Here is a 15,401-nt window from a genome sequence, read left to right on the forward strand (position 1 = left end):
TGTTTCAAACCAGAAGACTCTTCTGCTTTACTTTCATTAGGACATAACTTTTGCTGGCATTCTGATATTTATCGTTCTTTAATTAAGGTGATTTCTTTCTCTTACCAAACTGTGACTATAAAGACATACACATCATGGGTTATCTTTTTCATCCTTTTAATAATAATAATAATGATAATAATAATAATAATGGTAATAATGATTAAAAAAACCTTGTTGCAGTTACTTTTCCATTTATTATCACGATAGATTTTTACAAAGGAATTTAACAAGCAGATTTCTGGAGTTGAAAGAATAGCCTATGCATGTCATTGCACATGCATAGTGGAATGATAAACATAAATCACACACCCACAGACACACACAGAAAACAAGGCACTGGTAAGACTGTACAAGTAATAAATGACCAAGAGGTTGTTGATACATTAAAAACCGAGCTTCTTGTGTCAGCAGCCATCTCAACACCCTAAAGCTGTGCGTGGTTCTGGGGTTCTCTGCTCAATAGCCCTGCTGTGTCCCTCTTTCCATATGTGTTGGAGCCCACGTTTGTGGGTGAATAAACGGCCCCGATGGTGTTGCTGGAGCGCACCAGGAAATCGGCCAAGCGCTGTGTCACGCACGTGGCCGTGTTGCATTTCCTCTTCTCCAGCTGGTGACTGCCAAGGTGAAACAAAGAGAGCCAAGATTAAGTCAAACGATGAGCAATCGAGTGTGCCACTTCTCATAGTCATTTGAGCTCTGCCAATGTGGGAGTTCTTTGAATACGTGCACAAATACAGGAACATTAGAATCTTCCCACCACCTACTTTGTGCCTGAAAAAAATCCTTGTGCTGGGTGCTATTATCAGTTTTAATGATAGGGGTTATTCAAATGCAGAGACCTGAACAGTCATATGTCGTTTTTATTGATAACCTGCACAGCAGTTTATGACATCTAGAAAACCTGTAATGATAGTATAGGTAAGACACTAAGTGAAAACAATGACTAAATGTTTAACTTTCAGCTGAACTTCTAAATCTATTTAGAGCTCTTGCTGATATCATGAGGATTACTAACATAATGAAGATCACTAACATTTATTTAGTTCTCGTGTTTCCACAGAATCATATCCTGCTCTCACTGAAGTGAGTGGTAATATTCCAGTCCACACCAAGTGGATTAAATCCTAAAACCTTCTCCCATCTGCACCACATATCATGAGAAGTAGCAGGCATTGACAGCTTCTGCCAACTTCAGTATCACTTAGGAAGGTCTTTAGATTTCTCTCTCTTTCTTTCTCTCTCTCTCTACTAAACTCTGACTAAACAGGTTTCATCTACTGAAAAACAGCCAAATATTTTTTGAAACACCAGCAACTTGCAAGCTCTGTTGTGGTGAGAGAATCCTTTGATACTTTAAAAAGTGTCCAAGGAAGAATCATATCTAAAAAAACCCCGTTTTATGAACTGAACCAACAGACCATTTACAGAACTCCATGTAAAACTTATGTGGCATGAGGTTTTATTTTTTTTTTAATTGCAATAAAATAGTTAGCTTGAGAGAGCCTTGGTTTTCAGATTTGTTTCTTAGACTGCTGTGTTGTTCCTTCAGACAAAAAGGCTTGCTGAGATTGCCTACTGAGTTATTGCTTATTTACTTGGACTTCTTCATGCTGGTATGGCATGAGTTAGACACCAGTTTGTGGCTAAAGTTTACTCTGAAGAGAAACAATATCCCCTTTTAAAACTCTGAGTAGTTGCCAATATATTCCTTTGCTTACTGATTATTAAATATATAATCTAAAATGTTATATAACCTTTTGGAATAATTTGTATTGATCTAAGAATCCAAGTGGAAGAGCAGCTGTGAAAGGAATGTCTGTATTATATTTGTTCTTCATTAGTAGATATGCACCAATTTTTTAGCAATTAATATTTTAAATGTGTAATTAGATTAAAAGAAAATTGCTGGGGAGGGCTTTATATAACCTCTCATTGACTTTCATGGGTGTTCCTATTGGTTTTAATAAAGTCCTTAACATATGAGGTTCAAACAGCAAGTGGTTCTCACAGAGATCCTGCTTTGTTTGTGGAGACAGAATTCTCTTTTCCATTAAAGCTACAAAATCAGACCCTGACACCCCAAGTTTAAAGCTCCAGCCCTTACAGGAAGCTCCTGGGTTTCTGTCTCACGTCTAGCCTGGCTGAACCCAGCATCCCTTTTAGCTGTGTGGTCAGTAGCCTTTAAGTAAATATATGCTGCCAGCAGACAATTCACCCAGTGAAACTGGTTCTAGGCCCCAGAAAAGCAGATCATGCAAACCACACTCATAAATGTGATGCCTTGTGTTTGAGTACTACAGTTATTTTGGAGAGGTTTGTATATATATATACACACACATATATATATATATATATATTTTTTTTCCCGAAGAGCTGTAAAAATATGAGAACTTTGTTTTAAAATTACATTGGAAGGTACAAAAATTGTCATGTAATAGTATTTTTTAAACATATATTCAAAGAGAGATGAACAGGCAACTATATACACATACTTATGTACTGAATTCATCTATAAGAGAATTGTCATTGAAAGAAATTCACTCAAAAGCCTGACAAAACTAGATGAACTTGAAAGTCTCTTCCAACCTTGATGATTCTGTGAAAAGCAGAATAGTTCAGTGCTGCTTATCTTTTTAGTACAAATTGCAGATAAATCCTGGAATGTTTTTTTATTTGTTAGAAAGTTGCCGGAAATTTAATTTATGTATTTATAAATGAGAAAGTATTTCAGGCAAGTGAAATTCTATCAGAACCAATTTCTTCTTTTCCTTCTTCCTGGGATTAAATTAATGTTTAATTATGTGATTAAAAAATTTGCTTAATTACTGAAAGCCTTTGTACTATAAAATAATTCCATTCTAGCAGAACAGTAGCATTATTAGGAAGGGTATGTTTTCTTTTTTTTTTCCCTTCAGGCTTGGAAATCTGGCAAATTTTTTAAAAAAGAAGGCATTTGCAAAATATACCTTTCTTCTCAAGGTAATGTAGTATTTGTAATTTATAGAAGTGTAATAATTATAAATGATTAAATGATTTCCAAGTTTATCCCTGGATTTCACGTTCTACCCTGAATGCTTTGATCTTTATGTTATAGAAAAGCTGATTTTTGTGCTTACAGGAAAGCTCTATTTAGTTATAAGGATATTTTGATCTCTTTTTTTTTGAGAAAGAACAGCAGAAGTGAAGTCTCTCAAGTAGCAGAATATCACTGGAACAAAGTTTGCTTCATGATTCAATCTGATATGGCTGGAAGAAACAAGGAAAAATCAATACCTTTTTGTCTTTGCTGCTGGTTGTTCTGGCATTTCCTCACTAAGTCCTGAGAGTGGATTCTGTGACATAACAGGCAACATCCATCCTTGTCTCTTGGAAGTACCATCAGATAGATCATCAGCCACAGACAGTAATCTTAGAACAACAATAAAAGAGTGAGCTTGAATAACTCTGTTTTTTGATATTATTTGAGACATGAAAGCAAAAGCAACACATGCAATAAACTGAACACCTTTTTTCCCTAACAGGAAATAAACATGATTATTTGTTACTCACCTCTCAATAGGTGTAGCTTCCAAACAGCTCAGAGTGACAGAAAGTGCAATGAAGAAAACTGACAGCTTTAGGTTGCACATCTTTCCTTCCAAACTTTCTGAAAAGAACAATGATTCAAAACCAAAAGCTAACCCAAATACTCTTCAGCATATCCTATCACTCATGCCCATTCTGTCCTAAATCAAGAGCAGCTAGTCTTTTTCACAGGCTAGAGTGAGAAAAATGATCCCCTCAAGTTTAGTGACACAATTCAGTTTCAGAAATACAGCTCTCAGCAGTAACTCATTTTCCATCCAGTAGTTTCAAATCCTATCCCTTATCTCTGGTTTGCATTTCCTGACATATCTCAGTCTCAGATTCTGGTCCCCAGTGCAGTTTACTTTAAACTTGGTCTCAGTCTTTTCCTGAAAAATGCTCTTGATAATGGGAGATATTGTGCTTTTCTAAAGCATATCTGTTGCACTGCAGTAAAGTAAGACAAAAGGGAAATTATTTACCTTTTTTTGTGGTCACAGATCTAACTGGAGAAGCCAGTGAGCCCTCTTGGTTAGCCAGAAGTGTGCATCCAACAATTCCAAGCTTGCATCTAGTTCTGGAGTATCCTTTTCCCTCTTCCTTCCTGGCAAGTAATACGGCTCTTATATATCCTTGACACCTTTCTCAGCTCTGACATCAGGCAGCACAGAGAGCCTGTCGTTAATTCCAATCCCTATAGACAGAAAGTGCCCCAGAGAGGAGCAGAGGCAGGTGGGTCATTATTGCACTAGCACATCAGTAAATATTCACCTGGTGTATGCAGAATGCCCTCGTGAAGGTACTGCAGGAACATACTGCACATCAGAAATGTAGCCTCAATTTTACAGCTCTGATAAGCTGCTGAGGTAATATTCCCTGTGGGTGTTTTCGAGGGCTAAATAAGGTAACAAAAGTTACAAAGAAAGCCAGAGCAAATGAAACACCAGGCCACTGGTAATTGAAATACAAGAAAACATACCTCAGAAAAGATGGAAAAGTTAAAGTTGTGGAGGTTTGCTGTAGAATATAGATCATAAGCAAAAGGTGTCTGAAGGGATAAAAGGTGTATGACGAATAAGGAAAGAGTGGAAGTTATTTAAATTGACAGAGAGACTTCTCATTCAGGGTAACACAGTAGAAATCATGTACATTCTTCAGTCAAGTCTAAATGTGAATGAAAATTCTGTCACTATGAATGTAAAATCTCATATTTTACTAACACAGGTGGATTTGTCATGGGTGAAAATTGACTCAATTAATACTTTTCAGAAGGCAAAGACTAGAATTAAAAAGCCAGGAAATGTCAGAATAAAACTACCTGTGCAAATTTATTTCTCTAGTATGCACTGAATATGGTTCAGGGGAAAATGTACACCTTGTAATAGACTAAATCCACTGTTACTGAAATACCTAATTACAGATTTCCAAGGATGCAGATTAGAACCATTTACCTCTGATTTCAGTGGAGATTAGGCAAATAATATTTTTCCCCCTCTGTCTCCTTAGTTTCTGCTAAGGTACCACATTGCCTTTGGAAAACAGGTCTTTCAATTATTTATAAAGGTCAAGGTTCTGGCACAAAAGTTCTCTGTGATAAGAAGTCACCATGTGCATCTTTTCTATCCCCAAGAACACGAATTAGTTCTGAACTGCTTCAGTTCCAGGCCCATTGCCTTAACTGGAAACCCCCTTCTTTGTTGGTTTAGTCTGTACTACCAGATTTTCATTGCAATGGCTCAAGTGCCAGTGTTGGCTCACTTCAGGCATCTGTGCTACTTGAGGTGAATACAGAAGGAATATTTAGCTGGGATAGTAGCTTCTTAACTTGATTACAACAGCCTGCAAATAAGAGTCTAGAAAGTGACAAAATGTTTTGTTGATTGTTGTGGATGTTTTTTTTGTGTGTTGTGGTTTTTGTTTTGTTTTTATTTTAAAGGGGTGCTACTGCTGGATATTTGTCTCTCTGTTTTTAATATGATCATATACTTCTTTTCACCAGGTTCCTGTTATTCCCTCTCTGGATGGACAGTCCCGGTGTAAGAGAAGTAAGTACAGTGTTTTATCTTCACCATCACAGTAAATTCCGTGCAACATCTGAAACAAGTTTCTCTCCAGAGACTCACTGTAGAATCTGACTATGATGAAGTAACATTCTGGTGTTGCTTTCACTTGGACAATTTCACTCCTCTGAAGTGAAGGCATGATGAAACCCATTTTACAGAGATAGTATTGTGCTGAAAAACAATTATACAGATACTCTGGCTGGGGATTGACATCAGCCAATCTTCACTGCTTGGCTACTGAACTTGAAAATGCCTTAGTGTGCTTTTTCCTGGATGGAAAGAAATCCATCTGACACTCAGCAGTGGTCTTTATGCTCAGTCCATGTGACAGATGTTGTTTCAAATCCTGGAAAGCAACGGATAGATAAATATATGTTCAAGATTTTAAATGACTTTAAGCTAATACTCAGAATCTCTTCTGTTTTAAGGCATCTGAGTGAGTGGTTTCTATATCAAACTTGAATCAAGCTATGGGGTTGAGAGAAATAAAATGAAATACCAATTTTCAAATAAATATTGATCCCAAATTCTAATTGCAGCTGTCCTGCAAGTAGACTGGGGGGGAGCCACCAATTCTTTGAGAGAAGAGGAGAAAGGCTGCTTCTTGAGTGCATTGTAAAAGTGAAAGTAGGCTCATGATGTCCCAGGAGCATTGCCAGCCTCCTGGGCCACACAGCATCTTGGCAGAGTCAGCAAGAAGTCTATCCAGCAATTAGTCACATGAAAAGTTAACAAAATTAAGGTATTGCAGATCCTGCTGCAAGTTCTCTTAAGTGGGAGTAGTGTTTTCCTGCACAAACAGGAATGGACTATTAAATTGTGGAATCTCTTTGACAGCAGAACAATTCATACCTCAAATTTCAAGATGCTGGCAGATACTTTGCAGTTAGTGCAATGAGTGGTTGGAAAGGTATTTTTACCACTGACAAAGTTCCTTAACCTTGGTCTTAGAAAAAAACCTTTATTCCTGTGCATAACAACAGTTATCAGCCTAAGGAAAAAGAAAAAAAAAAAGTATTCTCATTAAAGAAATCTGTGATCTGAGTATGGTAATTTTAGATATTTATACTGGTATTTAAGTCTTTATGCAAAGATTTGTCTAAAGAATTGTTCCTATAAGAGGGTTAGGTGACACCAGAGCTGAGGTTTAGAAACCATCTAGAAGACATGTTTTCCCAATTCCTTGATTACTTCTGGAAAGTACCTACACAATGTCTGGAACTGCAAAGTGCTGACCATGCTCTGCCCTGGAATGTAGAGGAACAGGGAACCAGCCTTGTCTGCTGCTTTCATGTCCTGGGGACTGGGATTTTTATCACTAAATGTGAGATGATATATAGAGACCATTCTAGTGCCTGTTTCCAGTGCAGAAGTCTAAATCAGCTTAGATGATCTGTGCATGTTTCTCCTTTTTGCCTACAAAAGCAGCCTTGGTGCAGCTCAGGTGCAGATGTTTACACTGTGGGTGTCTAAACACAAATGAAAATTAATTCCATCGGCGTGCTTCAACTCTCTGAGGTGCTCAGTGCCCGAGATTAAAGGTTGTCTCCCTCTTTCTCACATGTACCTTCTTCTTAGGCTACTCTTGGCACCTGCTGGGCACCTGGTTCCCATTCTCAATGCCTACTTTTCAACATCTGAGTTCTACATTTGCCTAATAACTTTAACAAGACTCTTGGTAATGGATGTGTGTCTCCCATTTGTGAGTGTCAGAGCCACATCACCTGGTGCAAGCACTTCCCTGGCTGCTGTACAGCTGTGTGAGGCAGATGTCTCCAGTAAATTATGCTGTTGCTCAGTTACCAGGAACTAGAAGTGTGTGAATAACTGATGGATTAGTTGGCCTGTTGTATCAAAATGGAAAAAAAGAAAGGTTTAGTCATTAACTTGCAATGGGCTTATTTCAGTTTTTTTGAATAAACCAGCAATCAGAACAGCAGCAGCATTAAAACTCATCAGTGTAAACATTGCCAGTAATGACACAGAATGGTTCATGTGTCACAGCTGGTACCTGTTACGTGAGTTGAGCACAATGTTTAATGCAATTGTTTCATGTTTATAGCAATTTTAGTGGCCTTTCATTCCTTTTCAATTAAGCGGAAAACCAAAAGTAAAGCATAAAAAGGAGGTTTCATTGATAGTATCAGCACCTCTGAAAAAGTCAAAGTACCCTATATGGCCAAATCTGAAATGAGAAAAGTAAATCAGGTTTTCCTGCTGTCATTTCATATGTCCTAAAATATCCAGGATTGACATTCATGAACCCGGCTATAAGGACACTCTTGCAGCAACTAAAAACTATGTGAAACATCAGAGGGATTGTCAAATCTCTCTAGACAGTTATGTTTAGGAACCTTGATTGTTCCCTAAATTTTTACATTTGGATGGCAAAGTCTGAAAATTTTGGCTAGAATGCTCTGTTCCCAGGATTTCTTGCTTGGTGCTATGATGTTGAAAATACAATGTTTGTACTTTCTGGTGTGTGTGGAGCTGTAATTTCCTACTGCTAGCACTTAAGCTCTGTGTAACTGCTTTGTTCAAATAGTGCTTTATCAAACATGGTTTTGCTAGCACAACTTTCTTTGTTACCCCTGTTGCATATGGGCCATTTCAGGGCTGATAAAAATAAAAAAGCTGTTCCTGTTGATCTCCAAAGTGATGCTAAACCTGAGGAAGAAATATGTAAGAAGCAGCTGAGAGGTAAAAGGTGGAAAGTTAATAATTTCTCCTCCAGTGGGAAAAAACCAGATGATTCAGAAATAAACAGTGTCCCTCCATGGAATTGATGAACAAATGAAAAGAAGTAATTTGGGTAGTCAACAGTATTTTAAATCAACTTTTATGATGTATTCTGTTACTCAGCTCATGCCACTGACTGAACAATGATGTACCCTGTAAGGACTATTGCTAATGATTTCTCTGAGAATGAGCTCAGAGGTTTGTGCTGAATCAGTGCCTATAGCTGGGAATCCCTCAAGCAAGATGAATAAATTCCATGTTTAGATCAGAAAAGTCAGAACTGAGAGCCTGGTGGCTGGTGAGTTATAGCTCCTAGTGCCATTCTTACACAGTTTATAGAGTTTTAATTGCATCCAACAATTTACCTTTGAGTACAACAGAAGGTTTAACTTTTTGATTTTCCTTTCCCCTGTCTCTCCTGCAACCTGTTTCCCAAAATTAAAAGCAAAAGCAGGATTCCCTTTTGGTTACCAATGTCACTCTCAAGGGCTCTAAACAGTGCTAATGGCAAATATGAATATGGAATAGGAATACTGCTCCTTCTGGTAAACTAAGTCATCCATTGCTTCCTGCTATGCTAATTCTCTTCAGCCACTTTCTATAGCAATTAATGTATGAAAAGGCATTCTGGTTTCAAAGATATTGCTGGAATGTATAACTGCCACTACTACAACAGAATAGGGAGCTCTCTAACATGTGCTGTGTTCATGTGTACTTGAGAGCAGAACAAAAAGCCTTGCTAAAAGGAAGGGCAGAGTGACTGTATTGAATCACAGAATCATAGAATGGCCTGGGTTGGAAGAGATGTTAAACATCATCCAGTTCCAATCCCCTGCCATGAGCAGGAATCCCTTCCACTGTCCCAAGTAGCTCAGAGCCCCATCCAACCTGGCCTTGGACATTTCCAGGGATGGGGAAGCCACAGCTTCTCTGGGTACCCTGTGCCAGGGCCTCACCACCCTCAGAGGGAAGGATTTCTTCTTTGTATCCCACCTAAACTTCCTCTCTGTCAGTTTGAAGCCATTCCCCCATGTCCTGTCATTCCATACTTTTGTAAACAGTCTCACTCCATCTTTCTTGTAGGCTCCCTTCAGGTACTGGAAGGCCTCAATGAGGCCACCCCTAAGCCACTGAATGACAGAAGGAAGTCTCCCTAAATTCTACTGTTAGGGAAAAAAGAGGGGAATCGAGCATGTGTGGAAGTGCTGTTGCTGATTTAGTCAGTGTAACTGTGAGAACTCTCCACCCCTTCTTCCCCTTCTTTTATAAAGAGCACAGACAACTATAGGAGATGCAGTGAGACCAGGAACCACCCTCCATTCTCCCCAGACTTATTCCACTGCAGATGAATCACTGGCAAATACAAAGCAAATGAAATCAGTCACCTCTTAGAGAAACTACTGGTTTTCAAAAGAATTCTACACAGATTCATCTCACACCTGATGTAGTGCATAAGTTTTAACTAAGTTTTCTTTTAAACTATCCCACTTTTAAAAAATCAGATTTTTTTTTTCTCTGCAAACTGCTGCAAGAGAATGACAATCTGGCTTTGTCTTGAAACACTCTGAGTTTTTTAGATGATGCAGTCTTGACAGCTCTGCTATTAATAGTGGCATTTTCCCTGCTGTTTAAAAAGGAGACTTGTGCTGAACTGAGAATCAGTCATATTCTTAATAATTTTTCACTAAGGGTAGATGCAGTCTATGAGCTTACGTAGGAGAATTTACGTTGACGATGCCATGAAACATTAAGTAACTTGTTTATGGTATGTCATCACACATAGCTGCAAAATAAGATAATCCTTCTTCAAAAAGAAGTGCAGTAGGGCTGAATTTACAGTATTGAATCACTGTATGTGTGAGTGCTAGACCTGACCTTTTCATTCTACCTGGAGATGAGAAAATACTTTGATAAGCACAAGGAATGTGAATAAGTACACGAAACTATCTTTCTACTATAAGAAGTCATTAAAAATTCATTAGAAGTTCAGCACATGCATCTGAAAACATTTAGAGGATTTTTGGTCTGTTTTGGTTGTGTCTTTAACACCAAATATTGATGTTTCTTTCCATTTAGCAGCAAACCCACTTTTGGCTGGGCTCATCCTTGATAACAGATTTCAGGAATGGTGTGAAAAAGTCAGAACTTAAATGTGAGCTCTCACAAATAATTTAGGAGTTACAAGTGACATGGCTAGTCCAAAAGGTGGTGTTGTTTTTGCAATAGATTGTTATTGAGCCAAACACCCAGTGGAAAATTGAAAGCATGACATTATTGCTTGGAGGGAAAAATGAGGCTCTGGAACCTTTCACTCATTAACATATTTAAATAATTGCATATTAACACATATTGTGCCAATGAATGATAAAACTTCAATGGGAAAAGGTTGAAAAGTCACATTATAAAAGCATTTGGTTAAGAAAAGTGCCTTGTGCAGAACAGCAGAGAAGCACAGACTTCAGGACAAGTATCTTTAAAATCCGTAGGTGTTGAATACCTACTGTATATTTAGAATGGGTTTCTTGAATTCTGCTTTCGATTTTGGAGTATTTTCTGTTACATAAATTACTGTCTGCAGAAGCAGTCTTTTTTATTTTTATTATTTTTCTTGATTTTCAGGATTCCTACACATTTCCAAGTTTCTGGCATGATTCTAGTGACTGTAGGCTTGATTTTGATAGTTTTCAGAGTTCTTACGGTCTGCAAATGGCTCTTTTCATTTTTGAGAGCTATCACATTCCCACATGCTTATTGGCATTGTGTTCATGCTTAGTGGTATTGTGTTTAAAAATAAGCAATGTTGGCAATGTCATCTCTAATTTCATGTTAATAGAACATTTCATACCACTTCATGTAAATGAGGGGTTAACACACTCCAACTATTTTTTTAGGATGTCTTCATAGGCAGGCATAATCTTCATGGTGTTATGGATAACTAAAGCCCACTGCTTTAAGGCATTATATCATTCTGCTGCCTTTTACAATACTCATAACAATTTGAGAAGTTTAAAAAGCCCTTACTGAAAGAACCATAGTAGTTATCACCATAGAGGTGAGGTATTTTTTATTAGGAACTCTTAAAGCTACACTTACTTGAAGTCAGTGCTTTAATTTTCACTGCCAAAAGAGGATGTATATTTCATACAACTTTAACCTTCCTGAGAAAGAGTAGCTATTTCAGGGGATCCTATGAAAATTTCCCATGTTTTAAAAATGAGATGTTTGTATCTAGAAAGCCGTGCTCACAGGTGCATGCCTAGCTATGTGCCTGATTCCCAAAAGATCCTGGATCTTGAACTCATGTTTCACAACTTTTAGGACTGAGCTAAGTAAAGTTTACCTAGAAAGGCCAGGAGTATCACCTTTAACCATCTATCCTGATGGTATCTCTGCACACAAAGCATATTATCACACACCAAAAACCCTGTGGACTTGATGGATAGTGAAAGTGAAATGCTATCAGGTTACATAAACCACTGATTGATGAATCATAGGTAATGTCATTTTTTCAGAGGAAAAGGCTCCAGGGAGACTTTGAAGCTTTGAACTGCCAGTCAACCTGCAGTACATTCATTCCTTTAACTTTTCTCAAAGTATGTTCCTGAGACAATTTGCCTCGTTAGTGGAAAGCTGATGACCTCATCACACAACAAATCCCTTTGTACTTTAACTAAGAAGTACTGCCCAAAAGTATATAATTAGGTTTTCAACATTCTGAAAAGCTGTTTTGACAATTGAAACATTTATGTTTTCTAACATTTAAAACCAGAAGTTCGTACAACAGAATGTCTTCCAGACTTGCAGCAAATTTTATGAAGAATAAAGAATTTTATGTCTTTATGAATTTTGCTGCAAGGCTAGAAGGCATGAATATGCTACGCCAAAACAAAAGCAAAGCCCCCAAATCCATACATCTGCAAATCAATGTGCTAAACTGCTTTCTTAAGGGAGAAATTGTTATGACAGTATCACTACTTTAAATAAATAACTAGTTATGAAAACCAGACAGGAATAATGTTTTGCACCTATGCAGCATTATCTCCAAAGTATGGGTCTAAATGCTTTCTAGAAAAGTTTGCTTATTGTTCCTGTGTTACAGGGGAAAAAAATTGAGGCACTCATGAGTTGAAAGGGATGAGTAGAGTTCATGGCAGAGTCGAGGACAGGAGACAGATTTGAATTTTTATATTTTATAAGTTCATGTAGCTGACATGAACTCTACTGAGATGAGAGGGAAGAACATCTTACTGGATGGTCAAAGTAAATCTGAATTCAGACTCAAAATGGGCAGAAAGTTTTGTGCCTATCTGTGTTTCTGTGCCTACAGGGGTAAACAGCACCCTACTTTTTTATGAAATGCAGATGGATGCTTTTCTACCTGGTTTGAGTACATCAAGATCTTACCTCTGAGTCTCTTCACTAGTCACTGCAATGGGACCTTGTGGCTCCTCTTCATTACCTTCTTTTGGTACAAACACTGCCTATATAAATGCATTTTTGATTAATGGAGAATCCAGCTCTGAAGTTATGGGGGAAATGATGGTGAACCTATTCTGTGTCATGATATCCTTGCTAGCTTGCATTCCACTTCCCATGGGATGTGCAACCCAGGGATGCTGGAGTTCTGTGGAGAAATAGTTCTCATTCCCAGCTTTTCTTGGATTAGAAGTGGTTGCTTACAACTGCAGTGCTGGGAAAGAGCTACCTGGTCCTTAGTGGTTTCAAAATAACGTGTTGTGTTTAGAGTGAGGCCAGAAATGTCATCTGTGTTTTTGGTAGGTGATCATCATGACATACAACATTTAGACTAGGACCAATAATTGTACTCTGCATTTTTCACTGAGACCTTCTACTGATTTCCATAAGAACAATGTTAATCCATTTGAATTTGTCTGCACAAGCAGCTGTAAGTGGATCCTGACCTTAGGCTGGGAGATGCTGGCTCACAGGATTTTTGCTCTTTGGCCAAGATGAGTGGATCTAGAATGACACAAAGAAAGATAACCAGGGCAGGAGTCAGCTGATCTGGTCTTTATCTGTCTAAAATTAGTTATCCAGACTAAGCTAAGTTCTTGAGACTTCCAAATCAAGAGGAAGAAAGAAGCACCTCCAGAGAGGTTCTTCCTCCCACTTATTTTAGACAGCTGTCTTAAAATGGGATAAATTACTCTCTGGAAATATCTGGCTCTCATGCCTATTGTGAGGCTCTGAGTGAGCATCTTCAACACAACTCCTTGCTAAGAATAGGTTATACCTGATTCTGTACAGATACTCAATGTTCTCGAGGTATATTCCTCATAATGAAGCATTTGAATGAACAGAGCTACCCCTCAAACAAAACCTCTCCAGACAGGAAAAAAACACCTGTGGTGTCTCAGTTTCTCAAAACAGAAGGTTGATAATGCAGGAAATAGTGAACTTAGTGAGAATATGGCCTTTAACAGAATCCCATGGAGAAGAAGGGAATTCTGTATGCTAAGATGTCACAGACTCTATAATGCTTTATTACCCATGAATTAATCACGATCAAGAACAATGCTGAATTCCCTATGTATTGAATTTTACATAAATTTACTGAATATTAATCTGTGCATTTATGAACCTATGATAACTTCACATATCTACTCCTCTATTCTTGGAGAGGTTATTTAATTTGTACCTGTTGCCAATTATAAATCACTTAAACTGCCCCTTAAAAGTAACCCCTGGGTTAATTTTTCTGTTATGGAGATAAGTATTTAAAGGAAATTTTTAACTGCTTACTACAAGGTGGTGTTTATTTGACTAGAAATTTTGATTTTCATTTTTTGTAAATCCTGAGTTGGGTCTGAATCTTCAACCTTACTTGCCCTGAGCTGAAATTATTGTTGAATAAAATAATGTTAGAGACTGTAGAAGTGCACAGTCCTGCATGTGATGTTACTATGTCTTGGGGATTTTTAATGTCAGTAAAACTTATTTAATGGCTATTTATTTAATAATTTATTAAACTCCAGGACAATGGCTTTTATTTCCTCATTTTGCTTATTTCAGTGGGCAGTATCCTCACATTTTGGACCATAGGTTTTTGTCTTATTATCTTGTCAGAGGATTTTTTTAGTTTCCAAAAAGTGGCAGTGGGTAAGTGAAGAAAATATAAAATGCAAGAAAACTGTTGAAATACCTTAGGGTGAAATAAGAATTTACCTCAGATTTTTGTTAGAGGATCAAAGGTGGAAACATCCTCTCTATTTCTGGTTAAGATGTATAAACTAAATTTCAGTACAGGCAGACATCAGGTGTGGTTTGAGGACCACTAGGAAGAGAAAATGGAAAGCAGTGCTATAGCTCTAAGAAAATGTGTATTTTCTGAGGAAGTATGAGGCTTTTCACATATTGGAACCATGTAAAGAGCTTTTTACTTGAGACTTTTCCCCATGTGTGAGAACTAAGAAGACACCATATCAGAAATTCAGGCTTTCACAAATCCCAATCCCACCCTCACTGCAAGTTCTACATGCAGCATTTAGGATTCTGGTGTGCATTGGTACTTTCTGGCAGGGGGACAAAAGCAAGTGTCAACAAGAGTTTTAAGGTCATACATGAAACCTGTCTCAGCACCAAGACTTGAAGGTGTATCTTCTGATTCTTAGGTGATGTCTAAAGGACTTAATTCAAATTATCTCTTCCTGTCAGGTTAACTAGAACTACTTATGCTTGGCCAAATTACTCTCTGATTTGTAACATCCAGTAATCAATAACACAATCTCATTCCCCTCTTCCCTTCTGACCCTGTGTCACCTTTCCTGGAACTCCACCCAGCCTGTACATTTATATACTTACATGCATTCCTAAAGTCCCACCTTGCTTGTGGGTGCTCTCTGGATGTCTTCAGTGGACAGGAGTGCTTCATGCTCAGAGATCTGATACAGATGTAGCCCTTGGTCCTTTTTTTTTGCAGGGAAGAGAAAGAGATGGGCTTAATTTTCCTTCTAAGAATTCGGTCCATGTCTG

The 15,401-nt window shown here is 37.9% G+C and overlaps 2 protein-coding genes across 7 annotated transcripts in view; one reads left to right on the forward strand and one right to left on the reverse strand.

Annotated features, from left to right (window-relative positions):
- IAPP (islet amyloid polypeptide) lies at positions 1 to 15,400 on the reverse strand. 6 transcript variants are annotated; one of them, XM_033514742.1, is made up of 8 exons: positions 15,231 to 15,387; positions 14,595 to 14,703; positions 13,331 to 13,388; positions 12,813 to 12,889; positions 4,089 to 4,300; positions 3,592 to 3,688; positions 3,316 to 3,450; positions 1 to 656 (listed from the first exon to the last, which is right to left on the reverse strand). In XM_033514742.1, the coding sequence occupies exons 6-8, from the start codon at positions 3,669 to 3,671 to the stop codon at positions 467 to 469; spliced, it is 405 nt and encodes a 134-aa protein (XP_033370633.1). In that variant the 5' UTR covers positions 3,672 to 3,688; positions 4,089 to 4,300; positions 12,813 to 12,889; positions 13,331 to 13,388; positions 14,595 to 14,703; positions 15,231 to 15,387; the 3' UTR covers positions 1 to 466. The 6 variants fall into 6 exon arrangements, with proteins under 6 accessions (XP_033370633.1, XP_033370632.1, XP_033370634.1 ...); XM_033514741.1 differs by lacking the exon at positions 14,595 to 14,703; XM_033514743.1 differs by lacking the exon at positions 12,813 to 12,889.
- LOC107205143 (solute carrier organic anion transporter family member 1A2-like) overlaps positions 5,538 to 15,401 on the forward strand; it is a 27,922-nt gene continuing 18,058 nt past the window's right edge. Inside the window, exon 1 of the mRNA XM_033514738.1 lies at positions 5,538 to 5,651. Within this exon, the coding sequence (XP_033370629.1) occupies positions 5,628 to 5,651 (24 nt within the window). The 5' untranslated portion in view covers positions 5,538 to 5,627. The remainder of the gene's footprint in view (positions 5,652 to 15,401) is intronic.

The sequence above is a fragment of the Parus major genome, chromosome 1A, assembly GCF_001522545.3.
Source record: "Parus major isolate Abel chromosome 1A, Parus_major1.1, whole genome shotgun sequence".
Lineage (NCBI taxonomy): Eukaryota > Metazoa > Chordata > Aves > Passeriformes > Paridae > Parus > Parus major.